The sequence below is a fragment of the Vigna unguiculata genome, chromosome 7, assembly GCF_037176805.1.
Source record: "Vigna unguiculata cultivar grain cowpea cultivar isolate G323 ecotype 2 chromosome 7, ASM3717680v1, whole genome shotgun sequence".
In the NCBI taxonomy this organism is placed as follows: Eukaryota; Viridiplantae; Streptophyta; class Magnoliopsida; order Fabales; family Fabaceae; genus Vigna; species Vigna unguiculata.
The window spans coordinates 25,371,117-25,389,319 of record NC_140798.1 but is presented as its reverse complement, the minus strand read 5'-3'; the positions used below and the strand labels follow the sequence as shown (position 1 = coordinate 25,389,319).

The window sequence follows — 18,203 nt, the reverse complement described above, 5'->3', positions numbered from 1 at the left end:
TGGCCTCACCCCAATATGCCTCAGTTCCAGATCCGAGGCAAAATGAGGAAAATAACTGGGGCAAAAAGCCCTTACTACACTGGTGATAACACTGAAATTAACTTTGACAACAACATTAGTCCCAAGCAACGGAGCCAAATTTGATCGATGTCGCACCCGAACAAATAAAAAGGTTAAAAATGTAATACTATGAAGACTTTTGCAAGGTCATCTCCTGATGACTGATGTTATTAACCAAAGTTTCCAAACACACACAGTAGGGGGTTTTGGTAGATTCAAGAGCAACTTCAGATTTAATAGAACTATATATAAAAACATATATACTCCTTGAATTCAAATGAAAATCCACCAATCACAAGTCACAATTTGATTTGTATTGTCCAACTTACTCTCATGAAACCCGAAATTAACTAACTAAGCAGAGATTAACATAAGTTTATTATGCAATTAAGCAAAGCACATATCATTCAACCTCACCCACACAGATTAAGAATTTGCTACTCCACCCACACTTATTAAGCATGAAAAAGGGATATTAAGCATGTTTCCATTTTGTCTTCATACATTCACCACAAATTGAAGAGGATAAAGAGCTACACAAAACAAAACAAAAATACAACACAAAAAAAAGTAAATCCTCAAGGTTTCATTCCATTTTCTTCAAGGAATCAAAACAAACAATTAATTCTCCATGGATTTTCAATTACAGCACAAACAAAAAAAAAATTCATCATTCAAATGAAGAGAAGAGAAATGAAAATGTGAACCAATGGAAACAGTGAACTGAAAATGTGAAGTTAGTTGCCTCAATGTAGAAAATGTGAAAAACCCTAAGTGGGTGTTATCCAAGTTTAGAGAAAACCAAAATACAATGGCTGACTTTAGTGGCTCTTCCAAAAAATGTGAGAAGAAGAGAATTTCTGAAAAACTAAAAACCCTAAAACTCGTGGTCACGTGACACAACATCTTCCTAATTAAAAAATTGCCACTCTAAACTCCAGAATTACAAAATTGGCACTTTGGTCCTAAATAGGAGGTGGCCCATTACTAATGCTGATGTGGAAATTGCGCTGATGTGGCAAAGATTATATGACATTTCTATCTGCATCCTAAGATTAGTGTCCCAAAAAGTGCTTCAAAATAAAAACTGAAAATAATTAAGAAATGAAAATTAGACCAAGTAAAGCCAAAATAATAGAAATTTGAATCACTAGTCCAATTAGGCCCAATAAATGGAAATGCACTAACAGCAGACAAATAAGCATTAAACATCTACCAAGATGGGTACAAAAATGTAGGAAAACAAGTGAAAATAATGGCTCATCAGCCTTGGCTCCAAAAATTATGTAGACCTTGAACTAGTTCTCTAATCCCAAGTAATTTTGCCAGCACCATTGATTCCGGACTTAAGTCCTCATTCCTGCATGCGCACCTTTTACCATTTTGTGCGTCTAGTTGGTTCTATTTAGGGTTCCAGCAGCTAGGTTAGCATTTTTTGCATAATCACAATCAAATTAGGTGCAAGCCATTTCCAATTACAACACTACATTTTTATTTTCAATTTAATGGGTCAAAGCCCTTGAGTTGACTAAGTCAGCCTCCTTTGACCAATGGTTGTCTTGTAAAAATTGAAAATTAGAGTAAGGGTTAAAGAGTAAAAAAAAATTAAGTATTTAAAAACATATTTTTAACAAAAATTTATAAAACTCCCTTTTTTATACCTAAAGCTAAAATATATGCTAACTCTAGAAAATTATACTTTAAAGAAACCTAAGAAAGGAATTTTAAAGAAGAAAAAGAAGGAAAAATCTTTTGTTAACAACTAGAATCAAGACTAACGCAAGAAAAGCTTGAAACAAAGACTCTTTGGAAAGCACTTAATCATGCATTAGCAAAAGACCAACCAACATGAATATACCCAAGAAGAATAGGTCTTACTATTATAGGGCTAATTTTCCATACACACCTATGAACTCAAATTAATGTAAGTTAGAATCATACCACACCAATTTTAATAATTTTGAGTTCCAAAAATGCTTAGGAGCTCTTGGCAATCATGAAATTAAGGTGGAAATTTTTTTTCTTTTTTAGATTCTAGCTTAGCAAAAGTTCAATAATGGTGTACAAATGTATTTGAACAATTATTGTTTAGGTCAACAAATCAATTCAAAGGCATATACAAATTAAGCTAATCATTTGACCATACATATTCAAGTACTTGCAAAACAAGGCAAGAAAGCTTCAAATAGCATATATGACATATGACTCAATACAAAAGCTAGGCACATTTAAAAGACTCACAAGACACAAAATTTGTGGCTAACATGTGACTGTAAATGGATGCATTCAATAAAGGTAAGACTAGAGCAAAAGCAACACGATCACAACTTGGCATTTGAACAAACACATAGAAGATGAGATTATGATACTCTAACCTCACAACCAAGTAGGAAATAGGCTAACACCATACAACATACACAAACTTCTACCCAAGATAACACATTTTCCAAGAATCAAGTTACGTGATTTAAAGGCCTTAATACCTGAAACTACATGCATCATTCCTACTATTTTTGGGTATGAAACCCCTCTACTTCCCTACTATTGGTTAGTTAGGAAACTAGTCCTCTATTGTTAGGACAATCCTCTATTGGTAGTAAGACATTTTTTAACACCACTCTAATAGTGAGGTTCCCCACACCTGAAACATTGTATTCTTCTGTGCTGAAAAAAGGTAGCTCCAGTCCTTTGGAACTAAGTCTTGGAATAAGACTTCTTCCTCTCCTCATGCTTGGGTTTATTCTCGGGCAGTCCTCCTACTTGTGGTCTTTTTATTAGATAAAAGAGGTAAAATAATAGACATGATTAGGATTAGTAATATTTAATTGAGAAATTACTTTGGTTAAATTTACCATGATTAATCTACAAAGTTCTTGCTTTTGATTGAGAAGTTACTTTATTTAAAAGTGAGGATGCCAACAAATCAATTGAGAAATTACATTGATTAATTTGAAATCTTAAACAAAAAATCAATAACAATAATCTTCAGAAAACCAATGATGAATCCTATGGTGAAAAAGCAATGGAATTAACTTGTTTTCTTTACTATTGTTTTTATCTCTTTTCAATTCTATTTCTCTCTTTCTTTTATCTTAATCCTCTTATAATTTGACTAACTCTTTTGTATAATTTTATAAGAATTAATTTGTTAAAAAGCAATTGCATGTTCGTTGGGAGACGCCTTTGGGTTACTTTACCCTTTCTATTTTGTTGACTACTTTCTTAACAATACTAAAGTTGTTATAAATTAGTAGTATTAATTTGATTGTTTCACGACAACGTTATCAATAATAGTAATGGGTTGTTATGGATTATGCAAAATTTTCAATGCGTATTCTATCTATGGTTGAAAATTGGTGTAGCTCTCAGACTTGTTGGCCCTTATCTAAATGTGCATTTTCTCTTTTTGATCCTCCTTTGTTCTTTTTAAAATTGTTCTTCATGGAAGTTTATGCCCAATGTACTCTACATAGTGCTCAACGCTAGAGACATCTGAAGCTTACTGCATTTTAATTTCAAAGTGCGCCCATCATGAGTACTAGGTGTTGGCCAATGCCACATTGAAAGACAAAAAGCTACCTATGCAAATCCAATTTTATCAATTGAGTTTTTTTGAACCAATTTACTTTTTTCTTCACTTAATTAATTTTATACATCATTATGAAATCAGTTCATTTCATTACCAAAATCATTCACAATTATCAAACATACACAATTATCCAACTTAAACAAAATTATTTTACTATATATATAACATCCTACCTTCGCTTATAGTTCTATTTCTCACATGATGGTCTAACTATACAAAGAAAATCCCAATTAGAGATCTAAACATATCCTTAGGATTACAAAAAAAATAGAAATTTGCTTTGAGTTATTTTGAGTCACATGCTTTGAATCACAATCCGTATGCAACTCAAAATGCTAAACTACCGTAAAAGATAACAAAAGTTGGATATGTAGAATTCTCCTCGAAAATTACTCGTAAGGTCTCTAATCTTAAATAAGGTGAATAATGGGTCAAAAATCTAAAGAGAAGATAGATAACAATTTTTGGAAAAGATATTTAGAGAGGTGATAATTTTTATAAAATATATCTCAATTAATAAAATTTCTATTTATAATTAATATTTTAAATGTAAAATAATTTTAAAACTACCATTACTCTTAACTGTTTTGTAGGTCCTTACAATATACATACTAAACTTATCCATTGTAACATCCCATTTTAAATAGATGATTCCAATTTAATAAAACGCCACATATATAAATATCCAAAGAGTACAAAAATTGGTATATGAAGGTACACAGTACCCCAAACCTATTCATAACAAAGAAAAGAGGCACCACACTGCCTATCACCAATACAATAAGTCAAAAACAGCACAAGGTTTTGTCTAGAACAAGAGAAATTCTAACTAAATAAACTCTTTCAGCCGCGGGCCCCATAGTGAGCTCAATACCCATCCATAACCATCAAGCTGCAGCATCTCTACTATCATTACCACTGCCAATGGTTCACACATCTGCTCACATCAATAAAATTGATGATCATCGCAATGGAGAAAGCCACACACAACATACAAGCAAGCGAAAGGGTAAGCTAGTGTAACAGATCCTTATATTATAACACTCAGCAGGTAAGTTCAAAACCAAACATAATTAACAACTATCCACACATGATATACCCAAACCACTTAGGGCTTTTAGACTTGACTATCCGAATACATACGATGAGGCACCACCACCAAACTATGGAATTACGTCCTAGTAGTGAGGCATCACCACGAGGCCTTCGCAGAATTACATCCTTACATGAGGCACCACCACGAGACCTCCGTGGAATTACGTCCTGGCCTTGAGGCGTCACCATGATACCCCCCGTGGAATTACGTCCTTATGTTGAGGCACCACCATGAACCCTCACCCCGAGGTTCTTGGAATTAAGTCCATTAGATGAGGCACCACCAGGGACTCCCAATAGGAAGGCCCATGGGATTACGTCCATTAGGTGAGGCACCACCATGAACTCTCACTACAAGAGTCATGGAATTACGTCCTACTCAAACTTTGTATATGTGTCACCAACCAATCAGAGAGTTCCCATAAATACTAATATCATGTTGACATGCATATGTATATAAACAACCAATCATACAACTCACAGTTCCCAATTCATACACAATAAAGCATCATCTTATTTCCATCTCCACCTCATACTGTAACTATTGCATCATCTCTCAACCCTTCTAGTAAAGCATTTAGATCAGATAAGCAAGCAACACATCAGTGAATCACTCAACGATAGTATCAAAACCTGCCCCCAATCTCGCTCAGGCTAAAAGGTCTCAGTCAGGAGAGGGAGATCCTCTCGATCAGGCGAGCCCCTTCTCGCTTAGGCGAGGGCTCGAGGGGTGGGACAACAACTTCTGCGATCTCTCGCTCAGGCGAATCCTTTCTCGCCTAAGCGAGATCACCCTCGCTCAAAAATAAACTCCAGTCTCTTGGGCGACAATTTGCACGTGAAAGCCTGAGCGAGCTCTGTTAGTCTCGCGTGGGCGAGACACGCTCGCTTGGGCGAGAAAGACAGTGTCCACCACTATACACTTCGCAGAAACACAGTACGCACGCCAAAAGAAATCAAGTTCTCACTTCTATCATATAATCAACCACGAGCATACATCACACATACGATTCAGACCCAAAAGCATACGAAAATTATAGACAACTATACGCTCAAGATTCCCTTACCTGAAATGAGCTAATATAAGGCCTTGACACCAATAGCGGAGCACCACAGCTTAAGGAACAAACTTAGAAGATGGAGTGGAAAATGAGATCGAGCTTGAGTAACTTTGACTAAGATTGAGGGGTTAAACCCTAGCAGAGAGTTTGCAGCAGCTCTAGGAGAGAATAAGGGAATTGTTTTCTAAAAAAGAGACGAATGAGTGAGGTTAGGGCAGATTAAGGTCCTTGGCTCCCTATGGGCCAGCCTTAGGCCCAATTGATTTGGACAACCCTTTTAAAATTAGGGTAGAATAAAAGTGGGCCTTACGTCCATCCAAACTAATTATTGTTTAAGTTTTTTTTTTTTAATTTTGAACGGTAAAAAAATACTATAAAGTAGTACTAAAGTGTTTATGACCACCACACAATTTTATATCGTCTAAATAATTTTATAAAGCATTCAAACAATTATATAAACTAATCAAAGTAATTAACTATAAAAAAACAAATAGAAAAGTCTTTAAAATGGGTGACAAACACAAGCAAGTGATAACAGTAAAATTTTCATTGCGTGTCGGCTAAAAATTTCGAAGAGTTACTGAACAATAAACACGTCTGCATGAGTTGTTTCGATTGAATTGATTATCTATTTTATGATGTGAAAGGCATTTCATGCATTGTCAAGTGTGCTTGAAAGTTACATTTACTTTGAAATTAAGACATTTAAAAATGTGATATACTCCCATATTCTTAGATCAACTAGCTAGAATGGTCCACGAAGCAATTAAAGTTTTTCTGCCATCTTTATTTTTCTATCTTGATTCCTAAAAAATATTATTCAAAAACACTTTGAGTCTCCACATATAATTTTGAAATAATGTCTCTTGCTTGTTTTCTCATTTTGCGGGTGTACATTTTTCTATTTGATGAATGAAAATATAAAATAATGTGGGCACTGTTGTGACTGAAACTAATTAGGGAAAGAGTAACGAATGTAACACTTTAGATTGGGATTTATAGCATAGAAAAATAGTTAAAAGGCAAAAACAGTCAAAGAGCATAGTTCAAAATTTTTCATGACAGCAAAGCAAGAATTAAAAAAATAATGAGAGACAAAAATTTCCCTATCGTAGAGAGAATCATTGAATTGCCCCCACTTGAATGTACCTCCATTGTAGGAAAATTAAAATGGTGGTCAAGTAACCAGATTCGTCTGCCATTTCTCTTTTTCCTTTTAGGTGAACTACATTAATGAGTTCATAAAATCTTCTATCCATAAGATGCACATGTATATGAGTTGAAGTCACATTTTCTTTCATTGCCAAAAAAACAAAGTCTCAATTTTCTGTTCAACTAAAGTTTCAATTAATTGCAAAGTCACACATAGTATTTGAAGAGTGATAAATTGAAAGTAAAAGGCATTGAAGGCAATAAAGAATGATTTATGAAGGGTGATAAAATAGGTCAATTCTTCTCTTCCATTTTACTCCGTAAATTTGCAATTGTAGAGAGGATTCAGAATCCTAACATGCTTCGCTAGAACGGGATAAGTTTGCTAGGCTCTTTTACCTATGATTTTGTTATTTTATTTTTTTAAATATACAAAGTGAAAGCACATTTAATGGTATAAATATCTTGTAAGTCTTTACTTGATTTAGTAATATCTCTAACGAGATAAATTAAAACGATTATTAGTTTTACATATTAAATTATTCCATCATAATTTATAAATATTAATGGTTTAAGTTGCAATATATCTCTAAGTGATGTGTATTATTCAGTTAACATAGTTTAAAATTTAATAGTTCAACGCTAAGTTGTTAATTTTAATCTTTAATTAAAAAATTGAAATAACATCATGTTGAAGGGTTCAATAGACTAAAGCATAACAAGTCGTCGATAGATTAAAAATGTTAACATGTTCCATCAAATTAATAGTAAACCAATCCACTTTGTTATTCCTAATTTTTAAATACCTTTTTATACAAACTTTTTTAAATTTTATATTTACACAACAAAAATATATACGTAGTAGAAACTAAATGGGATAGGAAGGTCACAAGAGAAGTATAAGGTAAAGTGAGTAGTACTAGGTTGTTAAAAATAAACTAATGATCATAACTGTATATTTTATTAAATTATTAAGTATGGAACTATATAAAAATAAATTGTGCGGTATTATTTTGTTAATACAACAGTTTAATTTTATACTAATAATGTTTAGTTCACAAAAACATGCATTTGTTTAAGCCGAGTTTTAGTAAATTAGTTATTTGATTCTTGAAAGTATGACTATTTTAATCATGCATCGATCAAGACTTACTAATTTCCTCAATAAAAGTTAATCCAAATTTTATAGTATAACGTTATAATATACTTTATCAATTATTATTGGTTGCATGTCATATTTATAAGATTTTTAATATGTAACAAATATGCAATAAAGAATGAACTTTTAAATTATTCATAACTTCAATATTTATATTCTTTATTATAAAATTTTAACAAATCTCTTTAATATACTAATTAAAATTAAAAAATAATTAAGATATTTAGTTGAAGATTTTAGTTGAACTTCAAACAATTCAAACTTTTATTCGTAAGTTATTGAATAAATACAATTCAATTTACTTCACTAAAAAATATTTAATTGGGCTTGAATAAATTATTTTTCTAATATGATAATTTTACTGTAGATGAAGTTGAAATTTTATTTAGGTTATTTACTTGATATGATCACGTGTACTAAAAATTTTAATTAAGTGATATATACCAATATCAATAATTTTTTTTTTATAAATTTTACAAAACCATTTGCTTTATATAAAAACATCACATGATCAAGAGAGTTAGTATTAATTATTTCTTTCTTAAAAAGAATATTATTCTAGTGATGGTAACTAACCCAAGCAACATTTGCCTACATATTTTAACTTTGCAAATACTTTCAAACGGTACTTTATTGACATATTATATCTATTAATTGTTTTATAATCATTTGTATTATGTATTTCTGTTTATAGGATTAACTATGTTCTTTTAAGCTACACTAAATTTTAAAGTATTTAGTTCATACATTTTATGTAAAACATTTTCATAAAACAAAAATGTGAATGTTATATATTATAGTTAAATGTGAAACTTCGTTTGTTACATGAAAAAATTTATATTTCGTTTGTTTATAAAAATGTTTTACACGATTTTCATATAGTGTAGGGCCAAATATTATATAATTTAATTTAAGATTGAAACATAATTTTTTATAGTAATTTGAGGATAAAAAATATATTTAACCCTTATTATATTAACTAGTAGAAACATATTTGATGATGTACTTGTGTGTCTGCAATTTTTTAAGTTTTAAGAAATAAAAATGGGAAAAGAAAATGAAAACCATGACAATTTTTCTTTCAAAAATTCAATATAGCAATTATTATTAAAAAGTTAGTTAATATAAAGAGTAAAATTGAAATTATGAAATTTGTGAGAGAATAATTTTTATACATATTAAGAAAAAGATATCGGAAGTGATAGTAAGAAGTATATGAATATTAGCTTAAAAACTACAAATACGAAGAAGAAACAAAAATGAAGAAAAGAAAATTAAATCTATGACGATTTTTTCTTTTTAATTCATTATAGAGGTTACTATTAAAAGACATTTATAATAAATGGTAAAATTTGAATTATGAAATGTGTACTCAAAAGAGAGAATCATCATTATACATAAGTATAGATACTTGATCGGAATAACTAAATGTTATTAAGGAATGTGATAAATTTAATTATACTACGTGAGAAATGAGTAGTTATTAAGAAATGATGGTGATTAGTGTGTTAAGCTAAGATATTTCACCAATATAAAAATTATATTTATTAGTGAAAATTATGCTATGCGTATGTGTGTTCACTTTTGTTGTGATAATAAAAAAGGGTTAAATATGTTTTTGGTCCCTTAACATTTAGTAAATAAAAAAGGGTTGTGATAATATTTGACTTAACATTAAAGCAAAAATGTGTTAAACAGTATAAACAACTCAAATATAACCCTGAAATGCGTACAAATCATCAATTAAACCTAACAAAATTTGATTAAAATGACTAAATCCACGTATTTCGAAAGATGAAGGACTAAATTTGTCCAAAGTTTTGAAATGGACTAATTTCAAAATTCACTGAAAGTTAAGGAACCAAAAACATATTTAACCCAATAAAAAATAATGTAATTATAAAAATAAATATAAAGAATATTTATAATTTAATTGTAGATAATTTTTATTTATTTTGTAGATGATTTTTATTTATTTAATTTAGAAAAAATACTTAAATTTAAATAAAACAGTAACTTGAAGGATAAAAGCGAAAAAGAAAGTAAATAACAACAACAAAAATCTTCTTTATATATATATATATATATATATATATATATATATATATATATATATATATATATATATATTATAGACGGCGATAGTTCATGATATTTTTTATCATTAAGTCGAGAATGAAGAATTATAGATACTTAATAAAGTATGTAAAAAACTATGTTGTTATGTGATGTTGCTAAATTATATTTAAACGAAGAGAATAAACTATCAATCTCTAAAATAATAGATGTTAATCTTTAAGTTCAGAATTAATGGAATTTTGTGGAAGGTGGTAAAATTTTAAATTATAACTTGCTATCACATATAAATATATTAATATAAATGTTAGATAATCTTCATAGAGGATTAAAAGATGTAATGTATATACTTATATGATATGTGTTTTGTTATTGGATCCTAAATAAAGAGAATTATGTAAACTACTATATTTGAAGTTGTAATAGTGAAATATAAATATATGGTTTTACGATTATTTGCTTGCTCTAAAATAAGACAAAAAGAACCATTGAAGCAACTATAATTCATGGTAAATATAATAATATATAAAATTATATTTAGACATATGGTATTGTTTAAATTTACAGGGTAGTAGGAGTTTTTGTATTGACATAATGAATTTTATATTATAATAAAATGTTCCCTCCCTTGGGAAAGGGCATAGCATGGTATAAATTTGAATCAAAATACAGCAGTAGTGGCAAGTGAAAACTTTTACATAGAGAAGAATTGTTGACTGTGTTTTTTAAGGAAAATTCTGTAGAAGATGATAATTTGTTTTGTTTATACCGAAGGAGAAAATGGGAGGAGACACGACAGAGTAGGAAATTAAAGTTTTTTGTGATGTTTGGGAATGGAAAGGCGAAAAGGGGGACATTAATAGGGGCATTGTAGTCAATGAGTAAGGAACTGTCATTCAAAGTTGAAGGTATAGTGTGGAGAAAGAGAATCATGTTATTAGCTCATTTTTTACCCTTCAAACTTTTTTCTGTCTCCATCCATCTCTTAACCTATTCTACAACTCTCCTATTTTTTTCAAAAGCCCTAGCAACCCCATACATCTACTTCCAACACAAACAACAATATTAATGGAAGCATTAATATAAGAGATGAAACTCTGAATTTGCACCACCCTTTTAAGGAAAAACAAAACCAAAATGTTATCAATCCCTGAATTCAAAAACTGCTAAAAAAACCAACGTTGCCCCGGCTAGCCTCAGTATTACTCAATATATAAAAACTGCAACTGCAAATAGTAGAGAGGAACAGTCCCCTCACACTCCCATCAATCTTATCACATCCTCAAACATAAAAAAAGAAAAATCTTCCTTTGCTTCACACACACTCTCTCTCTCTCTCTCAAAAAAAAAAAAAACAATATTAGAAATCTGTAATATCAATCGTGATTCAGACTTTGTTTCCTTTTCATTTTCTTTCAAGGTAGTTGTGTTCCTTAACACAAACCTCAAAAACGCAAAGACATTAGAAAAGAATATTTTTTAGAGAACAGCGTTGCTCCACCACTGTTTCCCAGATTATAAGTATAGTAATCCTTTATCCCGTCTAATCTCCATCCATCCATTCATTCATCCCTCACTCCCTCACTCCCTCACTCACTTCCCTTACTCACTCACTCTGGTCACTGTCTTAGGAACCCTAGAACAAGCAAAGAGACAAAAACCAACCTTGGATCTGCAAAGCCAAAGGCTCAAGTTCCATGGATTCAATTCAGGAATTTATGGACTCCTGTAACTCTCACATCACCACCACCACAACCGCCGTCACCGCCACCAGCAACAGCTTAGTCGGTACCTCCAATTCCCCTTCCGCTTCCCCCAACACCAGCAGCCGCTACGAGAACCAAAAGCGCCGTGACTGGAACACCTTTGGCCAGTACCTCAAGAATCACCGACCCCCTCTCTCCCTCTCCAGGTGCAGCGGTGCACACGTCCTTGAATTTCTCAGGTTCAACACACATCTCTTGCAGTTGCAGATACTCTTGTTGCACTTTTTCTTAATCTCTCTCTTCTTGTTGAATTGTTACTGTGGTGTTTAGGTACTTGGACCAATTTGGCAAGACCAAAGTGCACACTCCGATCTGTCCCTTTTACGGGCACCCAAACCCTCCAGCACCATGTCCGTGTCCTCTAAGGCAAGCCTGGGGAAGCCTTGATGCCCTCATAGGTCGTCTCAGGGCAGCTTATGAGGAAAACGGAGGGAAGCCTGAAATCAACCCATTTGGAGCAAGAGCTGTCAGACTCTACCTCCGGGAGGTTCGTGAACTTCAGTCCAAAGCAAGAGGCATCAGCTATGAGAAGAAGAAACGAAAGCGTCCACCACCACCTCCACCACCGCTTCCACAACCACCACCACAACAACAACAATCATTGACTCTTCCTCATCACCACCACCATCACCACCACCACCACCACCACCTCCCTCCTCCAGGTGCAACTCAATAAGATGTGCTCATCCCATGGAAAATCCCACTCATCTGCCTCTCAACGCTTTTCCTGTCATTGTTTATGATCTCTATTTTAAGTAGTATATTAAATTTAATTAGGGTTTTCGTGATTTTTCAGCTGAAAGTGAAAGTTTTCTAGTAGCAGTCCGTGTAGACTGCTGCTTGTAGTTTTATCCTGTTTGCTCTGGCAGGAACAAAAAAAGGTTAAAGATGAGATGAGGGATATATGATCATGAAGCTGCTTTTAAAGAATACTGTGTGGTACTGGGAGTAGACTGCTAGTGGGGTACCTAAAAAGTGGTAGTGCGAGTGAATGAACGAACCAACGAATGAATATACAAGGAAGCCATCATCCTCACTGTGAGGAACCAAAAGCAACGCATTATTCATAGTTTTCTTTATGTATGTATGTATCTTTTTATATCCTCTCTAGACTTGCAGACTATATATATCTATATACATCTCCGTTCTTCTCAACTTTTGGGTTTCCTTCTTAAGTTTCTACTTTCAATGTTTCAATTATATCTACTCGTTGGCCGCTCTAGAAATTCAATGCCCGAGTTGTTAATTGTTTGAAGCCATAGAATAGGTAGTGAGTCACTTCCGTACTTCTTCTATGACACCTTCCTCATTATTTTGGTCTTCTACATGTGTCTCATATTCATGCTCATTAATGGTTTCGTAGACACACGAGATTAATATTTTTTCTTTCAACTTGACACTTTTTACTGCTTTACTGTCTCCTTCCATATCTGCTCTGAATGGAGAAGAATCATATGGCCCTTCATGCTTCATCTATCATCTGTGCGCTTCAGATCACTGACAAGGTTTTTGGGATTTTTCCCTTTAAGACTGTAGCTAACTGCTGACCGTTACCATGGCCAATTTGATTGATCATATTTCTTTTATATATATTTTATATATATATATATATATATATATATATGCAGTAGTGCTGTCTTTTCAAGTGAAGGGAAATGTCGAAGAAAAGGAAATTAATGGCAGACAATGTAATTAATTCCACCATGACTAAGCTCTATTATTATGTGTGACCTCTGCACATGATCCTATTTAATCTCACCAGTTACCAAGACTTTGAAATGAATCAAATTTTGTTTCTTGTTCATAATATGTCTTCAATTCTCTTTGTTTTCGTTTTAGTTAGGTTTTGTCATACAAATTGGGAAGCCTATGCCATAACCTCTTGCAAATAAGCATTCTATTGAAGTAACAACGATTAGGTGTGAATAATTAAATGTTAACCAAGTACTGCATCAACCAACGAATGAAGTACTTAGCTTAATTAGGCAAAGTTGTCGGTGAGAGAATACATAAAGGTGAGGAAGGTTTGAAGGGAAAATCAAAGTGAGAGGTATATAGAGAGAAAGTACATTGGAAGATCCTGAAAATGTATAGGAAATATTCTTAATCTATTCATCGAGCGGACAAACTTGTCTGTCTAATAAAAACTATGGTTTGGGTCATCTCATCATCTTCCTCCTTTTTGGTAATAAAAAGAGTTTTTTGGCAATCTCTGTATTCATGAAGAGGCACCTATTGTACCTCAATTTGGCGAAGGCTAGGTGAATTATGCCAATAGGACACATTGTGTGATTCTAGTGGGGTATATGAGATGCTATCACTTTGAGACACACAGGATCTATTCCTTCCTCGAATAATATTTTGGTATATAAAGTGTTTTGTGATTGGAGGTTCCCTTAAAATAAATACTAAAACAAGGACTATACGATTAAAGCATTAGCTTTGTTGTGTCATCGTTTATTTGTTTATTAAGCGGTAGGTGGATGCTGTTAACATCGTACCATGTTTACGAGGACAACTTCTTTATTGTTTTTATTACTCTTTGATTCTCAAATCATTATATTCTAAAAATCCTACCTAGCAACTTTTACATATGCTGCTTCATCCTTCTAACTTCTATTTTTAAATTGTGAACAGAGATTTCTGTAGTTTTATGATCTCGGTTTTTCTTTTTAATATATAATTTTGGTTAATTAAAGTTGTACCATGCATGAGTACATACTTCATTGTAAATAATTACACACATTTATGAAACGTAGCTTGGAGTTACACATTTGTTTGGGGTAACTCCTGAAGTGCCTTCTTTTAATGTACAATAACTATCATCACCACAAAGAACTCACTGAAATTTCAACCCTAACCACAATCATAGTCTTTTTATTATTATTATTATTATTATTATTATTATTATTATTATTACAACAGCAAAGAAACTAGGATTTAAAATCTCAAGTAAACCCATCACTAACTCGACTAACCAGCTACAAGTAAATCACATATATACATACATATATATATATATATATATATATATATATATATATATTCTATCAATATAATACTTAGATTAATAATTGTGAAAAGTATATTAAGTAAAATAATACTTTACTTGATTTTAAATAGAAATTCTTGAGTATTATAATTTATTCATAATTATTTGGTTCTAAGAGCAGAAAATGTGTATTTTTTATATTTAATTTTTTAGAATATTATTTATTTTTATTATAATTTTATTTTTCTAGAAAACTTATAGTAAGTATTTAAATAGGTATGAGTGCAATACATATTCTAAGAATAAATTTTATATCCATGAAGTATAAAAAAACAAGATAAATATGCTTTTACTTGAGAAACAAAAAACGGATAGGGTGAGTCGAAGTTATATATATATATATATATATATATATATATATATATATATATATATATATATATATATATATATATTACTCTCACCCACCTTTCTGCAAAATATTTAAAAGTGGAATTTTATAATGTTCAGAGCTTCGAAATAAAATTCTTTTACTAACACGTGTGTTTGTCACCAATATGAATATTTAGGTACTGTAATCTAGTATAACAATTATTTTAAAAGAGCATAACGATATATATTATAGTACTTTATTTTTATTAAACATTACTTAATTATCGTATGTCACGTTTTTTTTTCATTTGCTATCTCTTTTCTTTCTATCATTTTCCATTTTGAACTGCTCATTCTTCTCCTTTTGTTTCCTTTTGTTTTATTCAAACACCCTTATACACATCACATAGGCGCTTTATTTGTTTGTAGAAAAACCCAACGTCAACATTTTTTTACATCTCACTATTTTGATCCAGAAAATTTTATCTGAATTACGATATACGAGCGACGACGACTGAGTGACTGACATTTGGTTTAATGGCGACCACATAGAGTAGTTGCAAGATGGTGGTAAAGAAGAATCTCTTATACCAAAATTACATTTAAGTACTCATTAAAAACAAATAAATAAAGTGATAATAAAAATAATTTCCGATGTTACATTATAAATGAAACTATTTAGACTTTACTTTTGGAATATTGGCCTCACACTGGATATAATATTCTGATTCTAAATTTGATGATAAAATCATTTTAAATAACAATATTTTTAGTTATTGTTCGTTTTAAAACATTAACTTCGTTATGATTTTGTCTTACATCTCAAATATAGAAAAAAGAAAAAAAATATTTAAATTGTCTTAAACTATCAATTTTTAAACGATATAGAATTATTGAATGCGGTAAAAACAATAATCATTTTCCATTTCCACTATTTTCATTAGAATAAAAAAAAATACAAAAAAGTAGAAGTAGAAATAAAAAGTAAGCTTTGGTCGAATAACATGATAATGTTATATATTGAAGTGGGTGATTTATCACTGCCACCAATCCCACATTCTAAAGTAAACTATTTTGATAGAAGGTATTCCTCATAGAAGAATTCCACCTTAACGAGTGATGGCAAAGAGGACTGTACCACAAATATTTCTCAATAAAATTATTATCAATAGAAGATATATATTTATGTATTCTTTAAATCAGTTTTTGTCCACTTGAAGATGGGAAGCAGATATCCAATAATCCTATCTGCAACTTACACATGTTGTTTCTATTAATATACATGAAAATAATATTTTTATTTTTATTGTAAAAGTAATGACATTTTTTATTTACATTAGATAGATATTTTATTTCTCTTTTATAGATATAAATTGTATTTTTCGCTTTCAAACCATATATTTACATGATTTTTTTGTTTTAAACTATTATGTTTTACTGCTCTAAAATATGTTATAAAGCTTTTATTAGCCTCACTTTTAATTTGAATATTTTACTGCATATATGTTATTGGCTCCACTAAGGAGAATGAATGTATCTGTAATTGGATAGCTTAATTTAGCAATAACTTAAAAATACATATAATAAATCTCATACGCTAATACGAGAAAATTGCGTAAAAAATCGTAAAAGTAGTTTTTTTAGTAGATATATTCATACAGTATGATAAATAAATTTACCGAAGTGGACATTGTCTTAATTCGTCACTTTTTCGACCGGAAATCCTTGTATTACTGGATATAGATATGGGTACAGAAAATATTCGATTTTTCCAATTCAGTATATTTATCACATCCTTATCCCATATCCGTTAGGGATGTTAACGGGACAGGTAGAGTACGGGTAGTAGTTTCCTCGTACCCTATACGCTAAATAAATATCCGCCCTGTACCTGTACTAATATCTGTCGTGTATCTGTTATGCGGGTACCCGCATAATTTTTTAATATCCACAGATAACCACGGGTACTCGCGGGTATTTACAAAAATGTAAAAATAAATATTTAACAACATATTTTAATTATAAATTCAAATAAAATAGAATACATAACATTCACAAATTTTAAATAAAGTCCAAATAACTCATTTAAATAGTGTTGAATGACAATTTACAAGGAAATGATTTTTTTTAAAACTAATTGATAAAAAAATAACATTCAAAATCAATATGTTAATATTTTAATCATATTTTTTTATTTTTTAATTTAAATTAGAGTATAACGGGTACGGGTATCCACAGGTACAAATACTATGATACTTGTACCCGCTTCGTTAACATGCTGGTATTAAAAATACCCATATTTGTTACTTGCAGGTATCTATTTGCAATATCCATTTCCTACCCGTTGCGAGTTTTGTCCGCGAATACCCGTAAGTACAGATTTTTTTGACATCCCTAATACCCGCCCTATCACCGTCCCTGTTTAAATTATTAAAATACTCATAGTCTATTAAGTTACCATATATATATATATATATATATATATATATATATATATATATATATATATATATATTTATACGTATATATATTACACACTTTCTATTTTTTTATTTCTTCTAATTATTTGTCTTGTCATGAAATTCATTTACATCTCGAAGATCTTTTTCCCCTTATCACAAATTTTGTGCAATTATGTTCAAATGATGTATGCCAATTAAATATTTTATTTTTTATTTTTCACATTTGAATATTTCTACTCTTTTTTAATATTTTTTTATTGTATATTTTCTTTTCACATTTAACACCGTCAATTTAAGTAATCAACAACATAAATATTTAATTTACTAGGTAATATAAAAAAACTTATATTCTTTATTCTATTATTATTAATTTTTGTTTCACTTGAAGAACTCTTCTTTTTTTGCTAAAACAATTTTTA

At 30.9% G+C, this 18,203-nt stretch overlaps 1 protein-coding gene across 2 annotated transcripts; it reads left to right on the top strand.

Moving 5' to 3' along the window:
- The first annotated feature begins 11,434 nt into the window (after positions 1–11,434).
- Positions 11,435–13,113, top strand: LOC114190735 (protein LIGHT-DEPENDENT SHORT HYPOCOTYLS 4-like). 2 transcript variants are annotated; one of them, XM_085665171.1, is made up of 3 exons: positions 11,435–12,137; positions 12,229–12,620; positions 12,755–13,113. In XM_085665171.1, the coding sequence occupies exons 1-3, from the start codon at positions 11,890–11,892 to the stop codon at positions 12,802–12,804; spliced, it is 690 nt and encodes a 229-aa protein (XP_085521297.1). In that variant the 5' UTR covers positions 11,435–11,889; the 3' UTR covers positions 12,805–13,113. The 2 variants fall into 2 exon arrangements, with proteins under 2 accessions (XP_085521297.1, XP_027935526.1); XM_028079725.2 differs by having other exon boundaries at positions 11,441–12,137; positions 12,229–13,113.
- Positions 13,114–18,203: the final 5,090 nt, after the last annotated feature.

What these genes read in the sequence shown, in the direction of transcription:
- LOC114190735 (XM_085665171.1), top strand. Translation starts at nt 11,890, where the DNA reads ATGGATTCAATTCAGGAATTTATGGACTCCTGTAACTCTCACATCACC. An exon ending in CACGTCCTTGAATTTCTCAG is followed by an intron (nt 12,138 to 12,228) that starts GTTCAACACACA and finishes TGTGGTGTTTAG; the next exon opens with GTACTTGGACCAATTTGGCA. An exon ending in CCACCACCTCCCTCCTCCAG is followed by an intron (nt 12,621 to 12,754) that starts GTGCAACTCAAT and finishes GTGATTTTTCAG; the next exon opens with CTGAAAGTGAAAGTTTTCTA.